The sequence below is a fragment of the Megalops cyprinoides genome, chromosome 1 (assembly GCF_013368585.1).
Source record: "Megalops cyprinoides isolate fMegCyp1 chromosome 1, fMegCyp1.pri, whole genome shotgun sequence".
Taxonomy (NCBI): domain Eukaryota; kingdom Metazoa; phylum Chordata; class Actinopteri; order Elopiformes; family Megalopidae; genus Megalops; species Megalops cyprinoides.
Genome location: NC_050583.1, coordinates 18531160 through 18557909, shown reverse-complemented (window position 1 = coordinate 18557909; position 26750 = coordinate 18531160). Strand labels below are relative to the sequence as shown.

Below are 26750 nucleotides of genomic sequence, written 5' to 3'. Positions count from 1 at the left end.
GAATGCTGGAGACAGATGTTGAACTATTGTTATGACATAACACTGTAACCCTTTTCAGACTAAAGCTGAACAACTGAGAATCCCCTGAATTTCCAGTCAAAGGCATCATACTAGTGTGAATGGTGACATACCGGCAATGATTCAGGCATTTGGTTACAGCTCAGTCTTATCAGCCCAGAGAAAGGACAATTTCTACTGCAGTCATATCATTCACCAAGTGTAGCACAGAGTACAAAGGCAGGCATGGTTATGACCTCTGCACTGGTGTGTAGAACCATTTATAAACACTGTTTATAAATGCAATCACCTAAGACAATCACTGAATGCAAAAATTAAGAGTCGCGTCTCTAACTAGGCTACTACTTCTGTAATTTGTTTTACTAGCTGAAACAAATAACGACATGCTCTTGAGGATGATTATAATACGCAGCTGGCTTTTAAGGTGGCACACGCACATTTTTAAAATGAGAATTAATACCTGGCTTCCAAGATGTTAAATTTGCTAATGTAGTTGCTGTTAACACGTAACAGAAAATGGCTGACAGAAAGTGGCTGGAGTATGAAATTAAACTCCTTTAGGTAGACACTGAAGAGAGGACTTGCTTCATACAGGCTTAATAACAGTTGCACCATCATTAACACACTCAAAGATACGATACGAGGCACTTTTTCACAAGTCAATTTGGAGTCCTCACAGTGTTGCTAATAAACAGCGCCTTGACCTCTCTGTAACTCAAACATTAAAGTTGCGGTTATATCCCCCCATGGATACACAGATCAAATGTTTTGCTTGAACATTTCACAAAATACGCCCTTTTTAAAGTCTGGCACACAAAAAAGACAAAATCTTGAAAGCTAATGCCATCATACCACTTGCAAAGTCATTGACTATACAATTACTACTACTACAATTCCCATCATACAAATTAGCAATCCTAATGGTCGCTCCCTTTTGTAACTCTACTGTGCGATTTTGACTGTATTGAGAGGATATAAGTGAGACTGGCACTCAAATTAAGCTGGTGTGAACTTGGAGCCTCATTCTTCCTTAAGCATGATGCTTTTCACATCCTCATATGCTGAATTTGCATGGAAACTGTTGCTAAGACATCTGTTGCTGACACAACACAACAAATGTGAACACTGTCGATCACTGAACAAACACTGTCACTACTATTTTTAACACAGCGTACAGCGTATCGCAAATAATGAAAATAAAATACCACATCAACCTCCCTGCTGAGGTAAGTGATAGTCAAGCGTCTGGCACCTTTAGCTTGCACGTAGCCTTTGCATCACCTTACTGAACAACCGCAACGATCACGGTTCCAATGGCATGTTATTTGCATCAGCCGTCGGCAGTATTTTACGAACCCATGCAGATCTTAAGGTCATGCACCATTACTGCTGCGTACGCCATACACGTTTCCAAGAACGGAAGCTTTCAGGGACTTTGGGATCCGCCGAACGCGCTTCCACACCCGCCATTACTAGGCACCAAGAACACGAGCTTCCACACCCGCGATTACTAGGCACCAAGAACACTAGATATTCATCCTTTCCAGGCACAGACTGCTACTGGCCAGCCTGCTCCGTCTTGCCCCCGATCAGACCAGGAGGGGTAGACGCGAGTCCGTTTCAGAAGGCCGTGGCGTGCGCTCGACGGCGCAGTCGGAACAGATCTGCGCGATCGGCGCGGCACGTATTCCGGCTTCTCCGCGTTTCTTAGAAGCGCGCCCGGCAGTGTCGGTGAAAGGTGCTCGCTGTGCTGCGGTCGGGGGTGCTGAACTTTGGAAGCGAGGCGACAGGAAGAGTGATCTAAGCGCCGCCGACCGCGACGGGAGGCAGCGGCACCGCTGCCTGAGCGCGGCAGTCTGGCGCAGTTCCGGCCCCCCCGCTCTCGCGCGCGCGCAACGTCGTCGAGGCGACGGCGGGTGCCTGTCTCAGGTTCGCTCGCACCGCAGGCCTGCGGGCCTCAATGCGACAGGCAATCAACAAAAACCTTCACATTCGCCTACAAAAAAAAAAAATCTCTTCGCCCTGTCGTCACATGATCAAAGCAGCTTACATCCATGTCCTGACCCATCTAATACTTTTACATTAGAAGTGCACACGTTACTGGAAATAGGAAGACCAAGGAACATAACAGACCCTGAACAGCAACAGAGCCCTAGTTTGCGTATGGTCTTGCATTCACACAAAGCCTTGATTTCCTAAATGGTAGCTTTCATTCTCTAGATACGCTGGACACAGTGAATTCATTACATTTCTGGGAGGAAAAAAAAAAAAAAAAAAAAGCAAGCCCATTCAGCCAACAAGCCCAACAAGCCAACATGTCCCCCACTGCATCAAAAGAGCCTGCACTGAGACGACACTCACCCTCCTCTCCAAGCGGTCCGGGATCTGCAGAGAGCAAGGGGAGTGTGGGGAATAAATATTTCGCTGCGGCTGACAAGAGCAGCGTTCAGTATTCATGTGGACAGGGAGCTCTGAGCCCGGGCTGGGTACGTACGTGTCTGTGCTTGTGCACTTGACAAGGGGCGCTGGGTGTCATCCTTTGTCATATCTGTGAGTAGTGAGAGACTGGATGGTGGATTTCATGCCCCGAAAACTCCAGCAAACACACAGGAGTGACAGGAAAACATCATTTTTTTGTCATATCATCTATATGCATGTAGGTCACAGACACGACAAGCTATAAGCAACGCTCATGCATTTTTGTATAATGCCGGTGCCTTTTCAGACACGACTCCAAATTCAGCTTCAAAAGTACACGTCAAACGCTTAACACGTTTCACAGCGCATTTGCATTTCACGTCTCTCGCTCACGTTTTCGAGACACTGGCACGTTTCAGAATGTATTAAAGCCATGCACGCCTAATTTGAGTGATGTACACAAATCCTCCTTTCAGCCAGCGGTTTTTAACACTTTCACCTGCGCTGTGTAATTCAGTGCTGCCGGAGCAGCAGGCGCTCTCCTCTGCATCCGCAGCACGCAGACAGCCTGATGTGTGAGGGCTAGCACCTGCTCCCAATCCCCATGTTAATTCCCACACATGCCGAAGACACAAGCCGGATGCGGACGGCGATATACCCAGAAGCAATTTGCCACGGATGAGAGAGAAAAGGCTTATTCTTGCCCAGAACACTGTGTGGACAGAGCATTTTATATCACTGCTTTTTCATTGATAATTATGCGCACCTTGGAGGAGTGTTCCTCTCACATTAGGGAAGTCAAAAGAATCCCAGATAACTGTGTCGTTGAGTCATTTGGCGTTAACCAACGTACTGAATATAACAATAAAACACAGCTGTAAAAAAAAAAAAAAAAGAGCATAACCAACTACAGGTTATACAAACACAGATTCTAATCGTAATGTCATTCAGTCTCACACTATTGGACCACCAGAGAGTTTGACGACATGTGCCTATAATCATGGACAAATGCATAAGATCTTCCTTGATGAATAATGTTTACGTCAATTGTAACATTCAAGCTTCTAAATCCCTCCGTTTGCCTGATTCAAACTGAATTTGACCTAGAAAACGTGAAATACTGTTCCATGTCTGTAATGAAACATTACAGTGAAGTTTAAAATAGCCAAAGAAAACAGTTAATGTGAGGTTTTGAGGACACTGTCTGACAAAGAGGGTTTCTATCTTCTGCCGAATGAAAGGCATTAGTACCCCTTACGAATAGCTGATGTGCCCTTTCCTGTACCAAAAAAAATCACAGCATACCATGCCTCCACTCCAGAAGCAGAATTCGATGTTTTTGTTTTTATTTCCAATTTGGACAGGAAGCACAACACGTTTCATTTTGAGCGATATGGCCATGCTTTTTAGCTATTGACGCAGCCAGCAAACGAAAGCAAGCGGGCCTGGGTGGGCTGTATCGTATTACTGTAGCTACTGTAAGCAACTAGACATTTCTAAACAATCACGTTCATTTGCAGGCATAGTAACCGCAATTTATGTCTCGACGGGTTTCTTAAAGAATCCTTGAAACTTCAACGAGAAGAATAACATGTTGTACAGTATTGATTAAAATAAATAGGCAAGACATAATAAATATCGCTCCTGCCTCCCACGCAAGGTCCCATTTCATGTGATACCTCGCGAAAATAACACAACGCCATTATTCTCCAATGGGTTAAGTGGTTCTTCTTTGAAATTTGAAATGGATAAACTGGCTCAATCTTCAGGGATGTAAGGATGTGTATAAATTATGCAAAGAAACCCTTAGATGCTTTTAATACACAGCACAACATCACCTAGCAATGACATGATCACATGATCTTAACCGAGCAACAAGCCCTGTGTCACTGTCTGTAGAGCAACAAACATGGCCTACCACAAATGCTTCCACGTAGCCGCTTGGCCCTGCACTTTCATTTCCCCCCTGCAGAGATGGAAGGGGTTACAGCTATGAGCCGCACGGCAGCATGCACAGCCGAGTCTCGGACGCTGTGCACACGCACGGGCGAATCCGGCCGTGGAGGCCATGCGGGGCGTTAGCGACGGCTGCGCTAACCGTGAGCACCTTCCCCGGCCGATCGGCTGGAGAGCTGCCAGCGGTCGTCCCGGTAACGGCCCCGGCGGCGGAGGGCCCGGGAGAGCTGGGCGGCCGCGGCTATGGCTGCTGCTGCTGCTGCTACAAAACACAAGGAATGTCACAGTGTTCTTGCTGCAGCTAAAACTGGGCCAATGTGATACCTTGTCTGGAAAATAAATATAACACTGCGCTGTTGGGATGGAAAGGGGGGGGGGGGGGGGGGGGGGGGGGGGGGTGGATGGGCAGACAGGGCCATCCGCAGACAATAGCACCAGTGTGCTCGTCCAAGCACCAGACCCCGAACAGGGGGTTGCGGGGATTTGGGGGGCGAGGAAGAGGCAGACAAATTCCAGATGAAGATCTGCATTGATGGGACAGCTTCACGCAGAAGAAATGCATGTCGCACGTTGCTGGGTATTTTTTGCTATAATACAGCATCTCATTCTGTTTGTGATGAAAGCCCCCCCATCAACACAAAGGCACCGTGGGGCTCTGCTTCCTGCTTCAAAACATATGCAAAATTTAGCCTAAATATCGTCTGCTCTCAGATGTCAGCCAAGAGGCTCGTTATTAAGAGCAGTATACTTCTCTTAATTAACTTCTCTTCTATTCCAATTCACATTCTATTTCACATGTTTCATATGTAGGTCAGGAGCAACACTCAACTTCTGTTCATATATCATCCACTAATACACATGACAATGTGACACGGCAAGAGAATAATTCACCCGAGACACATATGAGACCGAAAAATTTAATTTAACGTACTGCATTTTGCACTGTAGCTGAATGCACGTGGCAATAACTGCCAGTGGGCCACCCTACTGTATATACTCGCACATTCAAAGGGAAAATAAATGCAGGAATAAAACCATATTGCAACCAATTTCAAACATTCTGCTCCCGTCCGCATGCTCCACCTGACACCAGAAAGCAGAAAGCATGAGCAGAGCACAAGACTGCACTTCAAATGAGGCCCTGTGCCATTGCACCCGACAACAATCCCTGTCAGCCTTTCAAAACGAAACGCAGGCGAACGTGTGGTCATAAATGCCCTGGCTCCAATCGGTTTCGTTTTTAATCTGAGCTTTCGTAACTCTAATATCAAAAGATCTTTGGTTTTTGTCTAGACAGATTTTTAATGGCTGGCCAGGGTTTCTGAAGTGCACCCCCCCCCCCAGACTCAGTCTGCCCAAAACCTACATGAATCATCAAAACAGTGATTGTTTAAATGGCCGTCCCAGACTGAGGAGGCACTTTCACGATTCCACGCAGCCAGCGGCCTTAGCGAGCGAACAGGCAGTTAAAAACAACAGGGCCAAACATGCAACACCAGAACAATAGAACAAAAACCAGACGCTTGGAAATTAATCTTTTTTTCCCTAATTCCCCAAAGAAATAAATCACTCCTACTTTGCTTCTTTGCGTTAAGCACATGCAAACCAAACAAAACGGCAGCGAATAAGGGGAGTTCCACCGCTCCATGTGGCCTGTGCCGACCACACACCAAAAGGTAACGGTGAGCTGGCGGCGTCTGTGCAGCACTCTTTGTGTCACCGATAAAGGCATTTTTTTCACATCACCGCCATTTTAAAAACCTTCTGAGAGCAAACCTAAAAGAGAGCATCAGCTCCTACCTGCAAAATAATGTGACATTTACCGTGAAGAATGAAAAAGAAAGATTGCATGTATGCACTTCACTTCAAAGCAGTAGTGCGGTTAAAAAATAAAAAATTCCCCCCTACGGCTCAAGTGACTAGGGGCAAGAGCCTATCCGCGATAGGAGCGGTGGGTGAGGCTCGCTAAGATGTATTAGCCTGCGTGTATCTTCTCACTTCTTTAGAGCCGGTGCTTAAGGTGGGGGAACACGGACGACAGAATGTGGCATATTTCCATGTGAATTCCAGGCCAGAGAGATGACGAACCGTGAGCCCAGAGTGAAGAAAGTGAAGGGGTTTGGGGGGGTGCAGCACGCCAGCCCGGTCTGTCAGAGGAGACGAGAGGCTCCATTGTGTTTGAATTCCCCTCAGAGGAAGGCCCAGCACATGCCACCTTCAAGGGAAGCGCTGTTTGATGTCGAAATGTAAACAGCGCTTCTGGTCTGCTGGGAAACCGCGAGACCTCCGCTGCTGGGTCACAGACGAGACAGACGCACCGTGCAGCCCGCCGCATCACCTTGCAGCGTTTAAACTCAGCAAGCCGTTCAGCAGACAAAAACATCTGCTGGAGAGAACGAGGGGCAAAGTTTCCCCTGTCTGAACTTGTGTTGATCCGGGTTCGCAACAAAGCCTGCACAGTGCTTCAAGGAATTTTACAATACGTGAAACCAGCCAAGGGACTATGACTGTTCCCTTTCTGTTGTAAAGTAACCTGATGCATGTGCAGAAGTAAGTGGTTTTATTAACCCTCAGCAGGAACATTTTCCACCTGCCAGTAAAAAACGATAAATAAAAAAAAAATCTCAGAAACTCATATCATGTAATAATCGTGGTATCACGGTATGGCATCGGCATCTGATGACGAGACAAATTTCCAATTAATTCTCAAAATGCCGTGATCACAAGAGACCAAAACGGAGACTTTGGGTGATGTCAGATAGCGATCTGAGTACGTCAGTGAGAAGTCACCCGGTGGGCGGGAACGTCCTGGAGAGCCAATGAGTGAACAAAGACTCGGTGAGTGAGTGCCCGTGAACGCAGCCGCCCCCCCCCCCCCCCCCCCCGTCACACTGCGAGGGTCAGACTAAACAACCGCAAAGAGGGCGCCTGGATGCACCGGGATCCGCCTCGGAGCACCTGACTCTTCACCCTCAGCTGTTTCTCTCTCCTAACAGTGGCAGGCACCAGGAGGCAATGACGCAGCCATTAATCACCTTCCGACGACAACACACAGATTCCCATCGTGCTTTTCTCTTCCACGTCATTTCATTCCTTCCATTTGCTTGAGTCTTCCACCTCCTCTAACACAAAGCCGTTTGTGAAGTATTTTTCCGTAGCAAGCAGTGTGTCTTTTTAGCGGTTACTTAAGTCTTTTTTTTCAAATTCATTGATTCATCTCAGAATGAGCTACATTTTAAGTCTAACACTGTATCACAATATTTACCACTGAAAAATAAAACAATTAAAAGTACAGTGCTTTTTAACGATGTCACATGCTTTATGTTGCTTTGTACAAGGGCCTCGGCAAAGTTCTTTGAGAAGTGAAAGCGTCCCCAGCCACACACAAGCTTAATTCACGTGATACTTTGCAGTTGCATATATTAGAACGCCTCAGCTGGGTAGAATTATGAGTATAGTTTATCAAAAAAAGATCTTTAAAAATATGCCAGACATTTTAATGGTTTTAAAAAGCTGTGCCTGTTGCAGTTTTACTTACTAAATTCGGTAACGCTTATCAGTTTTATGACACTGATAACGCTAAGAGACGGCGATAACTCTGTGAATTACCACACATTTGTGCAAGTCAGAGACAGAGTTAAATTTGATGTCCTGAGAGTAAATGCTCTATGGCTCTAAGATAAAAAATGCTAACAACACAAAATGACCACAAATGATTCTGCAAATATTACGACGCAAGTGCCTTAATATTTGTCGTCAATGAAGTGACAGATGCTGGGGGTAAACCAGGAAAGAAATGACAGGGTCCCAGTGCTGCTCCAGCGTCTGCAAGCACATTCCCTGCTTTATGACAGGCTGTATCTAGCAGGGCGGCCCCAGACCACAAATCCAATTCAAAGCCATTAACCAGTTCTGCCAGGTCAACAAACAGAGCATCTGAGAAAGCCTTTTGAGATGAACTACACTGAGACTTTGGGGGGGTGGCTACGACTACTCTCAAACAGGAGCTGAGGCGTGCGACTTTCGTTCTGGGTTCACGACAGCTGGCTTTTGGAGTAACTGGCAGTCAAGCACTCTTGCGCTGACGTTTCAGACAATCTCGCCAGACAACCTGCAGGCGACACAGGTGCAAGGGAGGGGGAAAATAAACAGCCCTTACGAGCTTACAGTCTGGTGGATGGGAAAACGCGTATATATACAAATTCAACTGCTTCTCCCCCCTGAGGTGAATGACAGCACATGTGTGGCTACTGCACGACAGGCATCAGGCGTTTCGGCGGATATGCACATTTTTCCCCCTGCTGCTGACTGTCCCCCTCACGCTTCACACCAAACCCAGCATTCTCTGCCGTGCTAAGCTGACGCTACAACAGGAATAGAGCGCAGAGCAATGGTTTCAGTGCCCGTCTCGAAACACAGACTGCGAACGGAACTGAATCTGGTGAGCACGGGTGGCTGTATCATGGCCCGACACTGGCAACGAACCACAAAACACATGCTCGTCTGGGCCGGTCTTCAGCTCATGAGCAACAGAAAGCCTTTTCACTCTCAACACTAAAACTTAGGAGATTGCTCAAATGGATTTTCTCACAAAGCCTATTGATTGCTTCCAAAGTGGGTCATCCTGTTCTCTGCTAAGCATGGGAGTGTCCCAATTAGGCCCGCGCCGGTATTCTGCACCACTGTTTTATTATACAATATGCAAATGTCCTGTATTAATTTTTGAAAGACGCAATTGTCATACGCTTGAAATACCATTTCAAAAATGCTTATTAGACAGAAATTTCCAGATGTGTCAAGGAATTCAGCTGAGCACGAGATGAGGCCGCAAGCGCCGCGTTTTAATCTACACTGATTACAGCGGCGAACTGTATCCACATAAGCCCAGAGAACATGCGAAGGACGCACTGATGTGACCGCACAGAGGAACAGGACATAATTAGCCGAGAGGGACCAGCGCTTCACTTTTCTTCAGTTACGTGTGCACTGCAGCACGGAAAGGCCTGGAGTGCACGTAATGTAAGCGGAGATGTACCAAAAAACAGCAGCTTGGGACAATGTACCCCCCCCCCCCCCAAAACCACTCAGCTGCAAAAGATGCATGTCCTCATGAGGCCTTGCAGATTTGGAGACTAGCACAGCCAAGACCAATTGCAGTCCACTGAAGCATACGGGGGCTCTACAGAAGCCGAAGCACAAATGAGCAAAATGGCAAGAAAAGGTCAAATCATGGACAGGGTTTTGAAGAGGGTCTGATAAGTGACACCAAATTCAGTGAGCAGAAAAGAAACAAAGCACAATTGTTTAACTGGACAATTACACACGTCTTTTTCCATCTCAGGTTCCACACTAACGCGGCCCACCGTTCCCCTCTAAACCTCGCCGCTGTCCTGGCTGGTGTAGATCACGTGCGTTACCGCAAAAAAGCTTCCGTCCCCTCGATAACGGCTGAAACAAACATGCAAGAACGGACACATGAACCGGTGAAACGGTTTCGGTTAAATGAAATCCTTCCGGAACGGGGAGGAAAAAACGTTTACAAATGCGGTGCACCAATTGTTCTTTTTGTCGCTTTCAATCTTCGTCGTACGCAGGCTAGTTATGCTTTCAAATGTAATTTCCTCAGTTTAGGAGCGAGTCAACACGTCTCCCGATTTAGCTCGCCATCGCGTGCTGACGATACGTCCTGTGGAAGACATGGTCTATTTTCTGACTAACAGCACTCAGATGAAAGCTAACTTACTTCCCTAATATGCACTCTGCCCTACATCTTAACTGACATGAATGCATTTTCCTAAGTTGAACGCTTTTAAGTTTTATCTCAATCGCCAGCTTCCCGTCTTCCGTTACCCTCTACACTCAGCGCTTTTAACAGGCGGGCTTTGGCACCCTGGCTTTAGTCTGAAGCGGGACCAAACCGAGAAACCTTCGCAAACAAAGGACTCTCCAATCAAATAAAGATGAAATGTGCTTATCCCTGCATGCAGACTTTTTCCCAAACAAGAATTGTTGAGGCTAAAATACCTTTCACACATACATTCCATATATGTGTCCTGCACTACTGTTGTTTGGTACTTGCTGCTGTCACCTTGATGTTGTATGAAAGCACTACAAGAGACTCTGGAACCAGAGACAAAGTCCCCGTGTATGTGTAAAAGCATGCTTAAGCAATGAAGGCTGATTATGATTCTGATTCTTTCAAGGTAAAAAGCAGCCATCCACACCAACACTTACACTGCTTCTGTTTAAAAGACGACTATGACGGCTAGCTAACATTTGGTGTTAAATAGTATGCGGTTCAAGATGTGGAGAAATCCACTGGCACGAGGACACAGCTGGCTCCCTGCTACTAGGGACCGTCTGGGACACATGAGCTCATCCGAGCGACGGGAACAGGGACTCACAATTACACAGCGCACCTCATCAGGCAGGAAAAGGAGATCTCTGTGCGCCGATACCTGAGACATCCACGGAAAAAGCAAGAGGTGCCCAGGGGAGAAGCCCGGCACACAGGCAGCAACAGAACAGCTGAGTTGGAACTGGGGCAGGAGCTTCTCCAAGGACATGTGGCTTGGAAAATAAAAAAACCGGAAAGGTCAGGAAAATGACCCAGTGCTTAAAGTCCCAAATTGACTTTAATGGGCAACAGTGCCTGTCCCCAAGCCACCGAGTGAAGGCTGAGAGGCTGAAAGTGCAGCATGAGAGTCGTCTTTGCACACCTTTCATAAGAAATGGCACCAGACACGCGGACGTGACTTCGCCTTATTCCTACCGGGCTTCCTTGCGCTTTAATGCACAGAAAACATGCCTGACATGCGAAATGTCCAGCAGTCTGAGGTAATAACTTCCAGACCGAGGAGAGGATCTAGTTCTTAACAGCAGAGAGCTGAGGTATTAAGAGGGACTCAGGGCAACAAGACAGTTGGGCACCATCTCAACTTTTTTTTTTTTTTTGCCTGAAGAGCCTACATCCTGCGTGTAGGACAGAACGGGGTTGCAACAAACTTTCTCTGCGTTCACGTAACAGCGGCCATTGCTTGAAATTAATAGTAAATGTTAGCACTTCGACTGCACTGAATTTGCAGCGTTTGTTCCACACGCGTGATGACATGTCGGTGGGGAAAATCTCACAGAGGAAACAATAAGCCCATTCACCCTTAACTTTCCTTTAGCCCTGGTGTCAGATCAGTATGCAGAGCTGGGTCTGGGGAAAGGGAAAAGGCAGGCAGTAAAATTACTGCACACAGACTAATCTCAGACGTCTGAGGAATCCAGACTAACCACTCCCCCTTATTACTCTCCTTGGGAAAATGTATTCTCGAGGAGGGAACTAATAAACTACCTAAAATGCACATTTAGGACGGTGTTCACAGCTGCGACAGGCTATGCAGTCGGCCCGTGCTGGTGGCTGGTCAGTGCCTCTTCTGTTAAAGGAGAACCCGGGAAGGATAACTGCGTGGCTGAATCCTGACACTGCTTTGAAAGACACAGAGTCAACAATGGCCAGTGCAGACAACCTCCAAGCCCACACTGTCCCACGTCCCAACAACAAGCTATTCCAGAGTGTGGCCAGACTAAAAAAAAACCCCTGCTGGCCATACTAGACTTAGAAACACTAACCGGTGTTTATTGTCTTTTTTTGATATTCTCAATCTGTATCATTTCTCATTTTTCAGATCCGGGTTGTACGCCTTCTGTTCCAAACCAAACTTTGGTTACTGAATAAATGATCATTGTGAGTTCTTTGAGCTTGCTTCACTGCCAGCTAGCAAGCTTGTTATCCAGTCCAAAGGCGAAAATACGAGGAGGACGAAACACTTCCCCTTTCCAAAGACAGTGGAAACGAGCCTAATGAAGCGATATGTGTTGTTCAAACTGGGAGGTGTTGATCTCCCAGAAATTCAAATAAGCATAGCTGTAAAATTTCCAAAGCTACTGAAATTTCTTCTTTGCTGGAGAGAAGAATCATTTCATTTTTCATTTAGCTAACAATTAAAACTGAACAACGAACAGAGCCTAACAGAAATTCCAAGCATTGCGACTCAACTACCGAATATCAAAACACAGCGCAAGCTGTCCAACTGGCTCTTTCATCTGTAGCAGGAGGAAGCAATTATGCTTGTGAGAAATTACACAAGTGTCTCAGGGATGCAAATTTATTGAAATATGTACCATAATTTTTTTCAACTTTTTTGGTTGCTACGGCGTTTTTAAATGGGTCTTTGCTGGGATGTTTACAGCTACACAATTCCAGACGAGTCCTTATCCTGGAGTACAGCTGATAATAGCTAAAAACTGCGTCACCGCTCCCTTCTGTACTGGAATGTGGCCTTTTTTTGGCCTTTTTTCCCTCAGTGCGCCAACAAGATGATGTTCATGCGTTCAGTTCCAAAGGGAACCAACATCAGCCAGTACCGGCCGCTCGGGGACCACTGGGTCAGTGTGCAAGCATCTTTAAAGGGGAGAACGGACAGAACTGTGACTGAAGCTGAGCATATGGCCAACATGGCAACGCTTCACATATCACTCTCAAGAAAGGCTTCCAGCGGAATGAGACACACACACAGGGGAAATGCTTAATTTCAAGCATTTAAAGACAGGACTGAGCCCACTTCAAAAGGCAAATTGTCAAGCTTGAAACACGCATACATTCACACGTGAAGGGATGATAACATTTTAAGCACCAAACTAAACATCTGTTGGAGACACACAGTAGCAGAGGTTTGTTCCTTGAAATCTGTTCTTCTAAATGAAGCACAGGAGAAGGTTTGAGAGAACTGGGTAGACTTGCTGTTCTGCACTGAGAATCCACATTCTTAGAATTCCACTCTTGGACCAATGCACCACACTTTTACATTTCGTATTTAGACAAAGCTAGGCTAACTCAGTTTTTTTTTTTTTTTCTTTTGCTTGCAATCTGGGGAAATGTCTCACGTCTGTCCAAAATTGACCACGTGAAAATATTTCGCTCAGCATTATGCTGCACAAGAACATCTCCGCTTCTATTGATTGCTCCACTCCCGCATGTTTAGTGAGCCCAAGCTCAGACTGAAAGTACCAATTGGTGTATCTGCGTGGCAGACAGCTCTTCCACTCATCTGGAACTAAACAGTTTCTAGCATAAGCTCAATTAATGAACGGGGGGGGAAAAAAAACGTTCCGCACGAAACTGCGCACAAGTTGAGGGCAGATGTTTTCGGTTTGTCAGTGTTTTTCAGAGCTCAAGGCTGAACACAATGAGGATCTCCTGTAAGACACAATAAAGCCAAGTATCCAGTAACGGCCAGCCATTTCATTAAAAAAAAAAAGACAAAAAAAAATCTAAGTAGTACAGCTCCATCTATAATGATGAACAGCAGACTGCTGAACTTAAAGAAGGATTTTAAAACAAGCTGCAAGTATTCAAATGAGCAGCGCATGCCAGAAACCGGCATAATTTGTATTTGTTAAAAATGTCTTTCATTAATTCAACAAACAACTAAAAATTCTTCATGCTTCACATGCACCTTATGTTGTTCAATGTCCATTAATGTAACCATGCGACTCCAGGCAGTTGCCCATAATTGGGTTTCAATCCTGGCATTAGATCTATTATGTTTAACAGGGGAGACATCAACTATCTTTGACCATTCAGCTACATTTTAATGGTTGCTTTCAAACACGCGTATTGCCTATGATGGTTAGACCTGCTTGAGTAAACGTTCATTACAGGTTTCACACACGCTGTACACTATGCAAAAAAAAAAAAAAAACCCAGTAGCATCGCCACATAATGATTTTGAAATGTAGGCTGAATGTTAACTGAGCTTTTCCCCCGACAAGTAATTCCTAAGAAACAACCATTTAATACGCAGCTACTGGGTATTTTATAAATGTAAAGGTGCAAATGATTTGTCACTGAACTTCTTTCATCTTGTACAAATTCTATGTACAAGATGAATGATGCACATTAAAAAAACCTCACTGACAGCTTTAAAACCTACACAAATCAGACCCTGTAATTTTAAGTGCAATTTTCTGTTTCATCTTTTGTGATGAGTCCAAAGTTTTGATTAGTTCAATAAGTGACCATGAGATCACAAGCTAATGACTTGGATCTGTATTCAAATGCCTTTCTAATTAGCCAAAAAAGTGGACAAAAATCAATTTTTATTCTGTCATCAATATTCACAAAGGAGAACCTAAGAGCTCTGCAAAAATGGCAGATAATTCATTTGTATTATTTTTTTACCTGAATATATATAAAGTGTCTGAAAAGCAGATCACTGCAATCATTATATACACAGAGCTAGAGTTTCACCAAAGTAGAAGAACACAGGATTTGAATTTCTGAATGTAAACCTTGGAGCAAAAAATATTTAAACACATCATTAATCAAAATGCAAATTATTGCAACTAGTAGTAAGGCATTCTTTTGTGCAAGGAAGACTTTTTAGAGAACATGCGCACTAAACACACACAATGAACAAGGTAGAGAGGCGAAAAAGTTCATGTGAAATCCAGATGTGCCACACTTGCCAGTCTTCTCTGAAGCAGCGGTGGGCAATATGAAGCCATTCATTAAATTAAAAAACATTACAATTTTACACGTTACACACATCTATATGCTTCTGACTTAACTGAATTAACGAGCATGCAGGGTAATTCAGACAACTGCCCATAAACGAATGTAAGTTTCAAACTCTGAGATCAACTCCCTCTGATGCTTAACATGAATATCTTATATTATGAGCTGGTCATTTCTTAGCAATAAAGTGGCATGCTGCACATCAGAATCAAACTGTTAAAAATAAATACTACCGAATAATTACTCACTAGTTAACATGGCCACATACCATAAAACAAGGACAAACAAAATGACTTCAATAACTGTCTAGTAATCAGGCAACTCTCTTCGCCCAGCCCCCAATCCCCGCCTCCTCTTTCTCCACCTCATTCCATCAGAAACAGGGCTAGATTAAATATTTAATTTGGCTCTTCCTCCAAGCTAGCAAGGCCTGGAATTTGCTTCAACCTGACCCTGGAGATACATCAAACACGGCGACTGTCATCTCCCTCTCCCAGTCAAAACAATGTTTTCTCATGTAAACGTTTAAACGTTTGCGTTGTAAGGAACTGCACAGACCAAACAGGGGCCGGGCGGGACGCTGGACAAGCCTGCTCTGATCGCCGCTGACGCCCATTCTGGCTGGGCCCGGCTGCCAGCCTCGTCACAGACAGACAGGCAGTGTCGAATGAAGCCGGTCAGCGATGCACAGAGGCGTCCCGCACCCGGCTTCCCGCTGCTGTCTGCTTTCGCAGGACAGCCACCTGTTAATAACGCACTGCGAAAACAATACACAGGCTCCATTTTTGCCGCGAATACTTTTTTTCCAGTGGTTTTCCAGTCGACCGTGGAAGGCTACGGGGCAGCACAGCTAAAGCACAGATGTGGCGCCAGGAGGACAGCGTTTCCCATCCTCCAAGTTTCAAGAACATTCTCTCATCATAGGTGCAGAATGCGCTCACCAGAGACAACATTTCACTGTTTAACTAGATCATTAAAAAAACCATGCTCAATTTTGAGCAGCGCTCATTCACACCGAGTAACCCATTTGCCTCTTTAGCTTGGTTCTGCAAACCTTTATGTGCAACTTGGGAGTAGCATGTAATCCTCAACAACAACGGCTAGCACATCCCCACACACGGGACAAGACTGTCCCCAGAGGGTAGTGTGACCTCAGAGTGGAGTGCCCCGTCTCAGCATGTCATTGAAACTCACCAGAGCAGGAGCTCCAAAGAAGGAATTTACTATATAGCCAAGATTTCCTTTCAACTAGCTAATCCCTGCAAGTACTGTAGCATGACCCAAAGCAGTGTTTCCATGGAGCGCGTTTGGATTTCATTTTTTCCTTGACAATGGTGACTAAATACACTGAGAAACAATGCAAGGAATGCAATACAAAGCAACGCGATGCAGGATTCCTTTCTAACATTGCATCAAAACAGCCACAATGTCTACAATCATCTCGTTAGATGAACGCTGCCAATTCGATCTAGAGACATAAAATCACAAGTCGGTGGCTCAAAACAACACAAAAAATAGCGAGCGTTTGGTAAAGGGGGAATTCTTCTTAACATCCTTGTGGCTTTGCAGACATAACCGGGGACATTCTGAGGTGGTGTTATTAACCAGGTTCGTTTAACACAGAAAATATATGGTAAGTGGTCTTAAAAACATGACATAAAACAGACTGGAGTATCAAATGACGGGATAATGTGTACCGGTGTGATAAATTCCATTTGCAAAACTATAATGTGATGGCAGTTTAGGTCCTGAGTCCTGGCAAATCTGAAATGTTTAATTCGGCCATGAAACGAAGCACTAAGTGAACTGCTAAGAGTGTAAGGATGTTATAACCCTCAGTGAAATTCAGGATACATTCTTTTAAATAACCGCAATTTCTCTGATTAGAAAATTGAGGGGTTTTTATTTTACTTTACCTACATCACAGGAAAACTATGCCTTTTTTCCTTTTTACAAGTTCATAACCTCATGCAATGCCTTCTTTGGCATCGAAATCTTAAAGCACCGTCTAATAATAAACATGCAAATGTAGAGCAGGCTGGCTTTGGAAGCTTGGCCTGCTTTCAAAACAAAGCCAAACAAAGACGATGTTTAAAGTGACCAAACCAAACAAATATGCACGTAATCATATCCACTAGCTCTCAACAAAACTACTCTTCAATCAGTAATTTAAGCAATAAAAAGTAACATTGCTTTCTGTTGCTTCATATGGGGAAAAAAAAATCATTTAAAGAGTATCAAGTGAACAGTTTAGAGTCGTTGGTATACTGTAAATCCTTTGTGAACTGGGCTAAACTGACCTTTGTGAACAACAGCTAAATTATATTACTCTGACATGCTACAGTATGTAACAGTAGTTTGATAGCAAGACTGGAGAGCTAGTACAATTTCCCCCGGTTCTAGCATTCACTGAGGAAAGCTACAGCTCATTCTGAAATCCCCAAAGACGAATGTGATTCAACAGTGTTGGATGAAAACAGAAAATTTCTCATTTTAATGTATTCATACATTACAACAGTTTAAAGCACACACATTACAAACAAAAATAGCACAGGCCTAGGGCACTAAACTAAATTTAGATAACTGCATTTCAAAAATATTACTGTATTAATTTCCTTAAATAATAGATTGCATATTTTTAACTGGGTGTTTATTTTAAATGCTATTATCCTACAGTGATGCGACAGGTTGCGTTACTGAATGGGAAAATATCTTAACTTTCTCCTCCAATCAATAAATGCTAAATAAAATATACAGGCGGTTGCTTAGAAAACCAGAAACCTTTACAAGCGGAGGAAATCAACTGAAAACATTTTTACATTCTTCCAAACAGGGGAGTTCTCAAACGGATATCATCCAGTGGCGCATTAGGTCAGGCGAATGTGGCTAAAAGTCCATATAAAAGAGTTCTGAGCTGCCAGTTCCCGTCTTGTCCCGAATACAAGCACTCGGTGCATTTTTTCCCTCGAATTAGAAAAGCAGTATTTTAGCCATTTGCCACGCCACTCACGGAACATTCTCGTAAACAATCAACTACTTTATGTAGCTTGCCATTTAGGAAAAGGTATCAAATATGCGTACTGTTTAAATGGATCATAAATCTATACCTCGCTGCAACAGTTAACTTTTCATAGGGCACGCAGCGTTAATTTCTAGTGTAAGTCCTGTATAATTTCCTCTCGGGTTTACACGGCACTTATTCGGCTGTAGTTAAAGCAAACATACTACACTTATCTCCCCTGGCTTTATAATAACAACGTAATCTGTATGGCAATTTTGACATTTGCGTTTGTTTAATATTAATTATCATTCGGATCACAGTTTGCATCTATTGCCTTGGTCTGTCTTGTATGCAGTCTCAACCCACTGCCACTACGCTACACAAACGTTGGTAGCTAGATAACTGCAAGCTCAAATCAGGCTCTGTAACACTAATACTTGTTTCGAAGGTAACTTAGTGAGTATGAACTCGCCCTATACCAGAGAAAATCTTTAAATTGGCTTTTTTATAATACCAAAGTTAATCAGCAATTAAGTGTATCTCACTCGCAAGACCAATGCACAAGATGTATGTTATCTTACACAAAATTGTCTGTATCCAAATGTCACGTTTTGTTGTGAAACCCGCAACTTTGACAAGGTAGGTTGCAAACGTTCCGTCGTTGAAAAACAAACTGATAATGAATTAGGTTCACTGTCTTTCATGTCGTGGCTATAAAGACCTAAAAGAAACAGTTAGGCAGTTGTCCAGTGATCTAGGACTCCCTTCACCAAGTGTCCAGAGAGTTGGAAAGACAAATTGGAAGCGTGTAAATAGGCTGTTAGCTGACGCTACCGCAGTTATACTGTTTTACTAATTAATTGACCAACCTAGAGCTAACTGGTATTTCTAACCGGAATCTAAGCTTACAACAAATGACTATAAACCACAGCTAAACGGCCAAGAAGCTAACTGCAAGCTGTGTTCTCTTGCAGCCAGCCACCTAGTTGGCTAAGTTAGCTAACCAGCGACCGAACAATAGCACTGCCTCATAACACAGCCAGCGAGTCTTATTTTAAAAACTCGATTATATTCAAAAGTTCCCAACTGGGCTACGTAACTATGAAAACTGTAGCTAGCTAGCTACTTCTTTTGATTGAAGTTATACACCAGCGAGCAGTCCGAAAATAAGATTAGGTTACAAGATAGCTATCAATTTCTGAAATTGCCGTTCGACTCCGAATCGGTAGAGGTTAGCTACACAGCTTGCATCTTAGCTAACGTTAGCTAATTTGCTAGCTACTTCACAACACTGTCTGAAACACAACTATGACACCGGCTAACGTTACCTAGCTACACCAGCTGACATTTCTACGTTAACGTGCACTAGGTAGCCAAGTTAAATGCAGAATCTGGATTTCTAAGATAAGCAACTTCCCTGACTAGTTAACTCGTTATAATATGGAAATAAAGTTTTCAAACAAATGTAATATGCTTACATCACAACGGCGTCCTAGATAGCTATGCAATTAGCGTAAACGGTTTTTTAGTAATATAGCTAGAGGGAACAGGCTATTTTAACTGCATCTAGCTAGCTGCAAGCTTCTTCAAAAAGCTCCGTCCAGCTAGCTATACTCGTTTACACAGTACTCGGTTTCGCCAGAAAGCTAAGAGAGTCCTAAAAGCCTTGCTTGCCACAGTATGTAGCTAACGTTAGCAAACGAATGGCTACAATTTAGCTGGTTAGTCGGGTTTAAAATTCTTACCTGTCAAACGCAGTTTCACTGGGCCGTTTCTCCTAACCCCTTGGTTAGACATGTCCCTTTGCGTTCCAGCTTGACTAATGGTTAAAAATATTTACAATATATAGCTATATAAAATAAATCTTTCAGTTTTCTCCCTCTCGCCACTTTCACAGTGAATGGACAATAATGGAGTCACGGCATTGTGGCCCGGATGTGCATAGCACTGCCATTACACCATCGCACATACGCTCCCGAATCAGAAAAATATAGAAGTAGCTAGCTGGATTGCTAGCTTTATTTTAAAAAAATATGCATCCGATGTCGAAAACCCTAGAGTCTCTGACGTTTTTCGTCTTTAAATCCAGGTTATAAATGACCAAAGCTCTTCCACATCCTCGCGAACCGCCTAACACGAAGTGGCTGGCTCTGATCGCAGTGGCATTTTGTTGTTCAGTCCGTGCAAAGTTGATCAGCGCCCGTGCGCTTTCCCGCAGCTCCTCCAACTGGACTATCCTTTCGGATAGCTACAGCTACCAGTATCAAGTAGCTCCCTGGTGACATCACCAGACTGAAACAAACAAACCGAAAACGAACCCCCAACTACATGTATAATTGTTTCTTTTCTTGTTAAGTTTTTTTTTCCCCAAATAAGGGAAATGCATTTGTTATTCACACAAAACTGTCTATAACAAGACTTTTGCAAAATATAGTTACGAAAATGTAACTAGTTTTGGCGAATACTTTAAACGAATTGGCATTTGCAGTGATTGTCATAGTTTGCATTCATTACTCACATAGTTATGTTATTGCGTTAAATTTCGCTGTTCTTTGCAGACTGAATGCTACGCCTCATGTCAATCAGGGCATATGAAACACAGCCCATTACCAGGTTAAACGCCCAAAAAGACAAAGAACTGCATTACTTTACACTTTAAATCGGACTAAACAGAGCCTATGACATATTACATACATATTCCTAGTGGAACTTCACAGGTACCAAACACAGACACTGCATACGAGACTAATTTTCCTAACTGTTTCATGAACAGAGGTCATTTCAACTATGCTCATTTGGTCAGTGTGCAGATAACTCATCTCTCCTAACCTTCGCGGACACAAACCATCACAGATACCATCATAGAGCAACCCACTGACCTGCCTAAAAAATGTAATAGGTCATTCTGGTGTGGAAACAGTAACAGTAAAATGCACCTAACCCCAGACAAAATTTGGGAGATATGAGGGCTAAGAGGCACCTCTTCTGAATGCAGTTCCCTGAAGTTTATAATAAATATTGGCATTTAGCAGACACTCTTGTGCAGAGCAACTTCCTTAGGTTACAATGTTGTTTCTGTCCCAATCAGCTTTTTTCCTGAAGATTAGTGTCGACTGAAAACAGTGGATTCTAAAGGCTGGTGGCATGTTTCAGTTTCTAACTGGAACTGCAAGGAATCATTTCCAGTCAATGGTATTAAGCTACAGTTACATTCAAACAGGATGGATCGCAGAAGGGAAAGTTTGCTTTTAAATACTTACACAACTCAGATTGACCTGTTCACAGAGGTTCAATTTTTAACCATTCAAGAACTTTCAATTGGCTAGTATTTATAGTAACATGCTTATGTGAACAATGAACAAGAGGTTAAAGATGATTTTTGCATCAAGGTTGCTGTACATTTACCAATGCATGACATAGCCATGGCACCTTTAATTAGGCTCTGTGGTTTTACCATCGCCAGTTATTTTAGCTTCCAGCAACAATTCTGGCAGTTTTTGTACTGACTTTTCCAGAAATGGGCATCATGCAATATTAGTCATTCTACATTTGAGCATCTACCAAATCACAATTTTGTTCTCTTGCAGTGAAATGACCCCCCCCCCCCTCCCCCATGCAAACAACTGGGAGCAGACAGTATTAAAGTTTATTTACAGATGTTACAGTAAAAAAGACATCAGTCCATGTAATTATGTACACAGAAATGGCAGCACATACTACAAAAATAAGGAAAGTGTAAAGTAAGAAGGACATTTAAAAGTTGAAAGTGCTTTGCTCATCAGAGATCTGAAAGGCATAGCCATCAGTGGTAGCGTCTGGGGCCACGCATGCATCTTCCTCTTCCTGAGAATGGTGGAAGGGGGAAAAAAAAAAAAAAAAAATTAGTTGCAGGTTTCCACAATTTCGTTGTACCCCCACCGTGCAATGACAAAGTCTATTCTGATTCTGATTGTAGCTTGCACCCAAGCTATACCATTGTCAAATTAAATGCATTTGTGCAGAGGCCACTCACCTCGCCAGAGAAGTATTTCTCAATCAGGTTGAGGGATGCCTTGTAGACCATCTCATTCTCATGAGACTGTAGTGCTTCTATCCTGTCCAGTCCGCCACACTCCTCGATCATTACACACAGCTTTTCCACCTCTCCAATCCTTTCCCCTGCCTGAAGGACAGAATCATGGCTTTCCATTAACACTTCTGCAGTGCAAATAAAATGGTCAGTTGTCAAAGCACACCATGCGCATCAAGTGTCAGCAATGAGTACTTAGCTGACATACCAGGAAGATGTTGGAGATGGCATCAAGGATGACCAGGATGGTCTTGCTGTCCTTGGTGGACAGCAGGCCTAGCAGGGGCTCCAGCACATTCGATTGAACAAGGTACACCACTTGGTGAACGCTTCCCCCGCTGGTGTAGTTTGTTATTGCCCATACCGCCTCCTTCTGAGTCTTGTAGTCACCCTGGTTAGAACAAATTGAAAGAAATGCTAAAATAAAAGAAGTGGAAAGAGCTAGCTTTACAGAGCCAAGTTCAGTGCTTCACAATTGCAGAATCCACTGACCAGTACAGGAAGCACTATACAGCTCATATTTGCAGATTTGAGGTGGCAATAGCACAAATGCCCTGATTTCCCACTGATGTAGGCTCAGCTCAAACTATGGATTCCAGGCACTCATTAATAGCATCCTGCTCATTTACAGTACATTGGAACTTGTAATGTGAACATTAAGCCAACTGAAGTGGAAACTTAAATTCATGGTACAGACATGTATAGCCACAATATTTTGTCAGCCATCCAAACTGGATATGAATCTTACTAGTAAGCAGAGACCTTTGTGCAAGTCTCACTGACATACCTGTCGGAGTACCTCCACCAAAACTGGTACTAGCCCAGCATTGATGACCTCTTGGATCTGTGTATCCTTTCCGGCAGTGATATTGGACAAGGTCCAGGCAGCCTCTTTCTGGATATTGTTCTTGTGGTGACGAAGCAGGGCAGGGAACATGGCCAAGGCTCCAGCATCCAGAACCCTCTGAGTCTGCTCATCTGTGCCAGTGACAATATTGCCAATTGACCGCAGAGATGGAGTCTTTAAAAAAAAATAAATAAATAAATAATTCAGATAGACAAATTAAGCAGTGCTGATTGACAGAACTAAACAGGCAGAACCAAAATCCCTTAGCCCATAATAAGACCTCACTTTAAATTTAAGTACATGTATGACCCACATAAACACCCGATTATGATAATACATTCTATACTACTAAACTCCTATCAAACAGGTAAGACACCAAAACACTACACACATCCCTCCCAGTGCATTCAGCTTGGTATTCTAATGTTCATTTTGCCACTTGTTTAGAGCATTTGCAGTGTGGTACAAAACATTTTCCAGATATGCTGCTGGACAATACCCTGCATCTTCCTCGTTTTGCAACAGTTGCTGGCAATAATTAAAAAAAAAAAAAAAAAAAACACTTTCGATAACACCAGGTCATGTGGGTTGTCATGTGGGCCGCAGTGTAGACAGGGCAAAGGGCCCCCTCACTCCGGGCTTGCTTTAATTGTTTTGGTTAAATCTGGGTTGTTCAGACTTGGTACATAAGTGTTTGAAAATCTGATGCATTCAAGGTTCACCCAGTCTTGAGGCTCTGTTCTACTCATTACTCCACACCTTGTAGGGGGGAGAAAAAAAAGGGGTGGGTAATGCACCAACAGGTGCTCTTCACCCTCCACCAAATATTAACCAGATGACTATCATCGAGTACACTACAGATTCATATAACTGGCTGCATATTCAATTCTACTCCATCCCTAGCCCATGATCTTGCCCCATCTATAAAGTCTAAAACGTGGAACATCTAGGGGATTAACTGGTATGCAGAGATTTTTACTGATAATTTCGCTTTAGTTTCCCCCCCAAAAGACCTCCGATGTATACAACTCTGAGCATAGATTCAGGATAGGCATACTTCAACAGCATACCAGATATACCACAGCAGAGTTGCCCATCCTTTAAGACCATATTTAAAATAAAATGCATATATGCATTTATAAAATAAAATAAAAAAAAAAAAAAAAAAATTACCACAATGGAGAGTTCCCCAGAACCCAGCAGCTGCACCAGTCGGGGAACCAGGCCCGCCTGCACCACCACCTCGATGCGCTCATTGGGGCCATCAGTCAGGTAGGACACTGCCCAGCAGGTGTCTGCTAGCACCTCCTTGTCATCATGGTGCAGCAAGCGTACTAGTGCGGGCAGGATTTGTTGCACAGCTGCCATAGGAGGTGCTGGGTTTTTGTTGCGGCAGAGGTTCGACAGGGTCCAGGTGATGTTTCTAAGGTAACCAGACTGCAACAAAAACATGGTCGGGGAGGAAAAAATGAGCAGTCAAGCAAAGGACCTGGAACACATTGGATTTTGAAGATCTAGCGCCATCTAGTGGTCAAGCAATCAAATTTCAATAAACACTTAGGGAACTGCTATGGAGTAAAGACAAAGACAGGAACACCACATTACTGGATGCTGTGCCATGAATGGCTCAACAGTACTTACAGAAAAAACTGAAAGCTCCGGGACAGCAAGCAAGGTAAGGAGAGGATCAATGGCTCCATGTTTGATAACCTTGTCTCTGTAGGCAGATCCATCACCTGAAGCAGATGAGACCATGGTATCAGGGAATGGGGAGTGCATGTAATGTGTGCTGCATGTAAAGTTTGAGCTTTAATTAAGCTAAAATGGGAAACTTACCAGCAATATTTCCCAAAGCCCAGACAGCCTGCTCACTAATATGGGGGTGTGGGGATGTGACCAGGCTGATAAATGCAGGGATGGCACCACCCTCTACCACAGCCCTGGTCTGATCTGAAGTTCCAGATGCAATATTAGTCAGGGCCCAGGCTGCCTCAAACTGGATGGGCGGACACTCCACCATCCCCAAAAAGCTCACAAACTTTGGGATCAGACCAGCAGCAATGATGCGGTCAATAGGAGGGTGTCTCTCTCTTGAAAGCAGCTTCCTGTTGTCAGAAAAAAAATTCATTGGTTAAATCACAGCGCTTTGTTGTAGCCTCGTCACCATCAAGCTGAAGCGTGAATGTCAGCGCTTATTCAGATCAAGAGCAATGACTAATGTTGTTTACCTGGCAGCCTGTGTGGCCTGAAGCTGCAAATCGAGGTTGCTGGCATTAACACCATTGACAATTTCTTCAACGCTCCAGTGCTGAGCAGCCTGCGATGCAATGCAATAGACACCAGAGTTACATACTTGCTTAACAGACGCTCTCACTCATAACTCACATTGCTTACCTTTTCTACGTGTGATACACGTATACGACGGATTTATACACAAAGAAAATTGTTCATCTAAAATGCGTCTCAAGGTATAGAAAACTTTATTCGTTTTGCAGTTCGGCCGAAAATCCCGAATTCCGACCCGGAACCAAAATCGTGAACGTGGAAAGTGATGGGCGTCGCCTGAATACAAGCGGTCCACTACACCGACATTAACCGACACATGCATTCCTCCTGGAGGGCAAAACCTTCGTACACTTTAAAGCTCAAACAGGGCATAAGTTATATTAAACCGGCGATTAAAGGAAATTTTAAAGCCAGAGTCACTATCTAACATTACGGGAGCCAGTTTAAGTGCACGAAACAAGGCTTTACCTGAGCGTTCTGGTTCTTCTCTTGGAGCGGAGAGGTCATCTCATCGGGTAGACTGCTGACATTTCTCCTTTTGAGAATCTGATCATCCTTCTTCGCCTTTCGAAGTTCGACGTTGACTTCAATCCTCCTGCGCCTGAGTTCCTGCAGAGACGTCGAATTTGGTCAGATGGCCGCTACTTGCGCCACATTGGAGACCTTAATTTCAAGCACTAGTTTAATCTAGCTGCTGACTACTTTGTGAGCCTTTTGGCTCAGCAAGTCTTAACACGTTACCTCTTTTCACTTACATTGGCATCCTTGCCTTTATTTTTAAATTTGTTCAGACGACAGGAGTTCTCGTTCACGGTAGACATCCTTTCCTATAGAATGGCTGCACAGGATACGCGACTTGATTCTCAGCTGTAAGGGAGACACGCATTTTATTACTTTAAGAGGCCACATGTCCGCTCTAGGTAGTTAGTTACACACAAGTCAAGAACACATTGTCTAGCTAGACTGCTACCTCGCTTCAGCCATCAAACGCGGCCATAAGGCCGAACTTGACGGCTAACTGGCTCATTATATCATTTTTCAAAATCCAAAACTCATCTTGCGAAGATTTGAGATATACCTTAACGTGAATTTGGAAAATTTACATAAAAATACATTCAACCAATCACTAATTATAGTTATATTTTCTCCTAAAAACGAGGCCGGGTACTCTTACCAGTGCCGTGGTAGCATGTAGTGACGTACGATGTCAGATGCCGCCCTTTAAATTCTTGGCAACAAGGGAGCGTGATTGGTCTGTTCGAGTAAAAGCATCATTTCATTGGTCTGTTTTGAAAAATCATACTATGCTCTGAACGAGTTGTCAATGGAAACGCATTCTGCCGTACCATCGCGAGATTAGGAACTTCTCGCACATAATTTTCGTCGTTTTGGGCGTACCACCGCGTGAGATGTGTATTTTCAGAAACATGAAACATGCACGAACGCGCATTTAATGCAATGTATGCAACAGTACAATAATATAGCAACGACCCAGTTTATAATTTGAAGCGGCTACATATTTGAACAGAATTCAATTCGTAAAATGTCGTCCTTTTTCCCATGTCGTAAGAGGCGGGATTTGTGTCAT

General features: G+C 43.8%; 2 protein-coding genes across 2 annotated transcripts in view; both read right to left on the bottom strand.

The window, feature by feature from the left end:
* smurf2 (SMAD specific E3 ubiquitin protein ligase 2) overlaps positions 1–20170 on the bottom strand; it is a 67897-nt gene extending 47727 nt beyond the window's left edge. The window contains exon 1 of the mRNA XM_036539879.1: positions 19706–20170. Within this exon, the coding sequence (XP_036395772.1) occupies positions 19706–19757 (52 nt within the window). The 5' untranslated portion in view covers positions 19758–20170. The remainder of the gene's footprint in view (positions 1–19705) is intronic.
* A 1425-nt stretch (positions 20171–21595) lies between these two features.
* kpna2 (karyopherin alpha 2 (RAG cohort 1, importin alpha 1)) lies at positions 21596–26399 on the bottom strand. The gene is made up of 11 exons (XM_036539906.1): positions 26337–26399; positions 25918–26029; positions 25631–25771; positions 25105–25193; positions 24713–24981; positions 24518–24612; positions 24050–24313; positions 22817–23050; positions 22238–22420; positions 21973–22122; positions 21596–21803 (listed from the first exon to the last, which is right to left on the bottom strand). The coding sequence occupies exons 2-11, from the start codon at positions 25981–25983 to the stop codon at positions 21714–21716; spliced, it is 1581 nt and encodes a 526-aa protein (XP_036395799.1). The 5' UTR covers positions 25984–26029; positions 26337–26399; the 3' UTR covers positions 21596–21713.
* Positions 26400–26750: the final 351 nt, after the last annotated feature.

What these genes read in the sequence shown, in the direction of transcription:
- kpna2 (XM_036539906.1), bottom strand. Translation starts at nt 25,983, where the DNA reads ATGTCTACCGTGAACGAGAACTCCTGTCGTCTGAACAAATTTAAAAAT. An exon ending in ATAAAGGCAAGGATGCCAAT is followed by an intron (nt 25,772 to 25,917) that starts GTAAGTGAAAAG and finishes ACGTCTCTGCAG; the next exon opens with GAACTCAGGCGCAGGAGGAT. An exon ending in GGCTTTGGGAAATATTGCTG is followed by an intron (nt 24,613 to 24,712) that starts GTAAGTTTCCCA and finishes CATCTGCTTCAG; the next exon opens with GTGATGGATCTGCCTACAGA.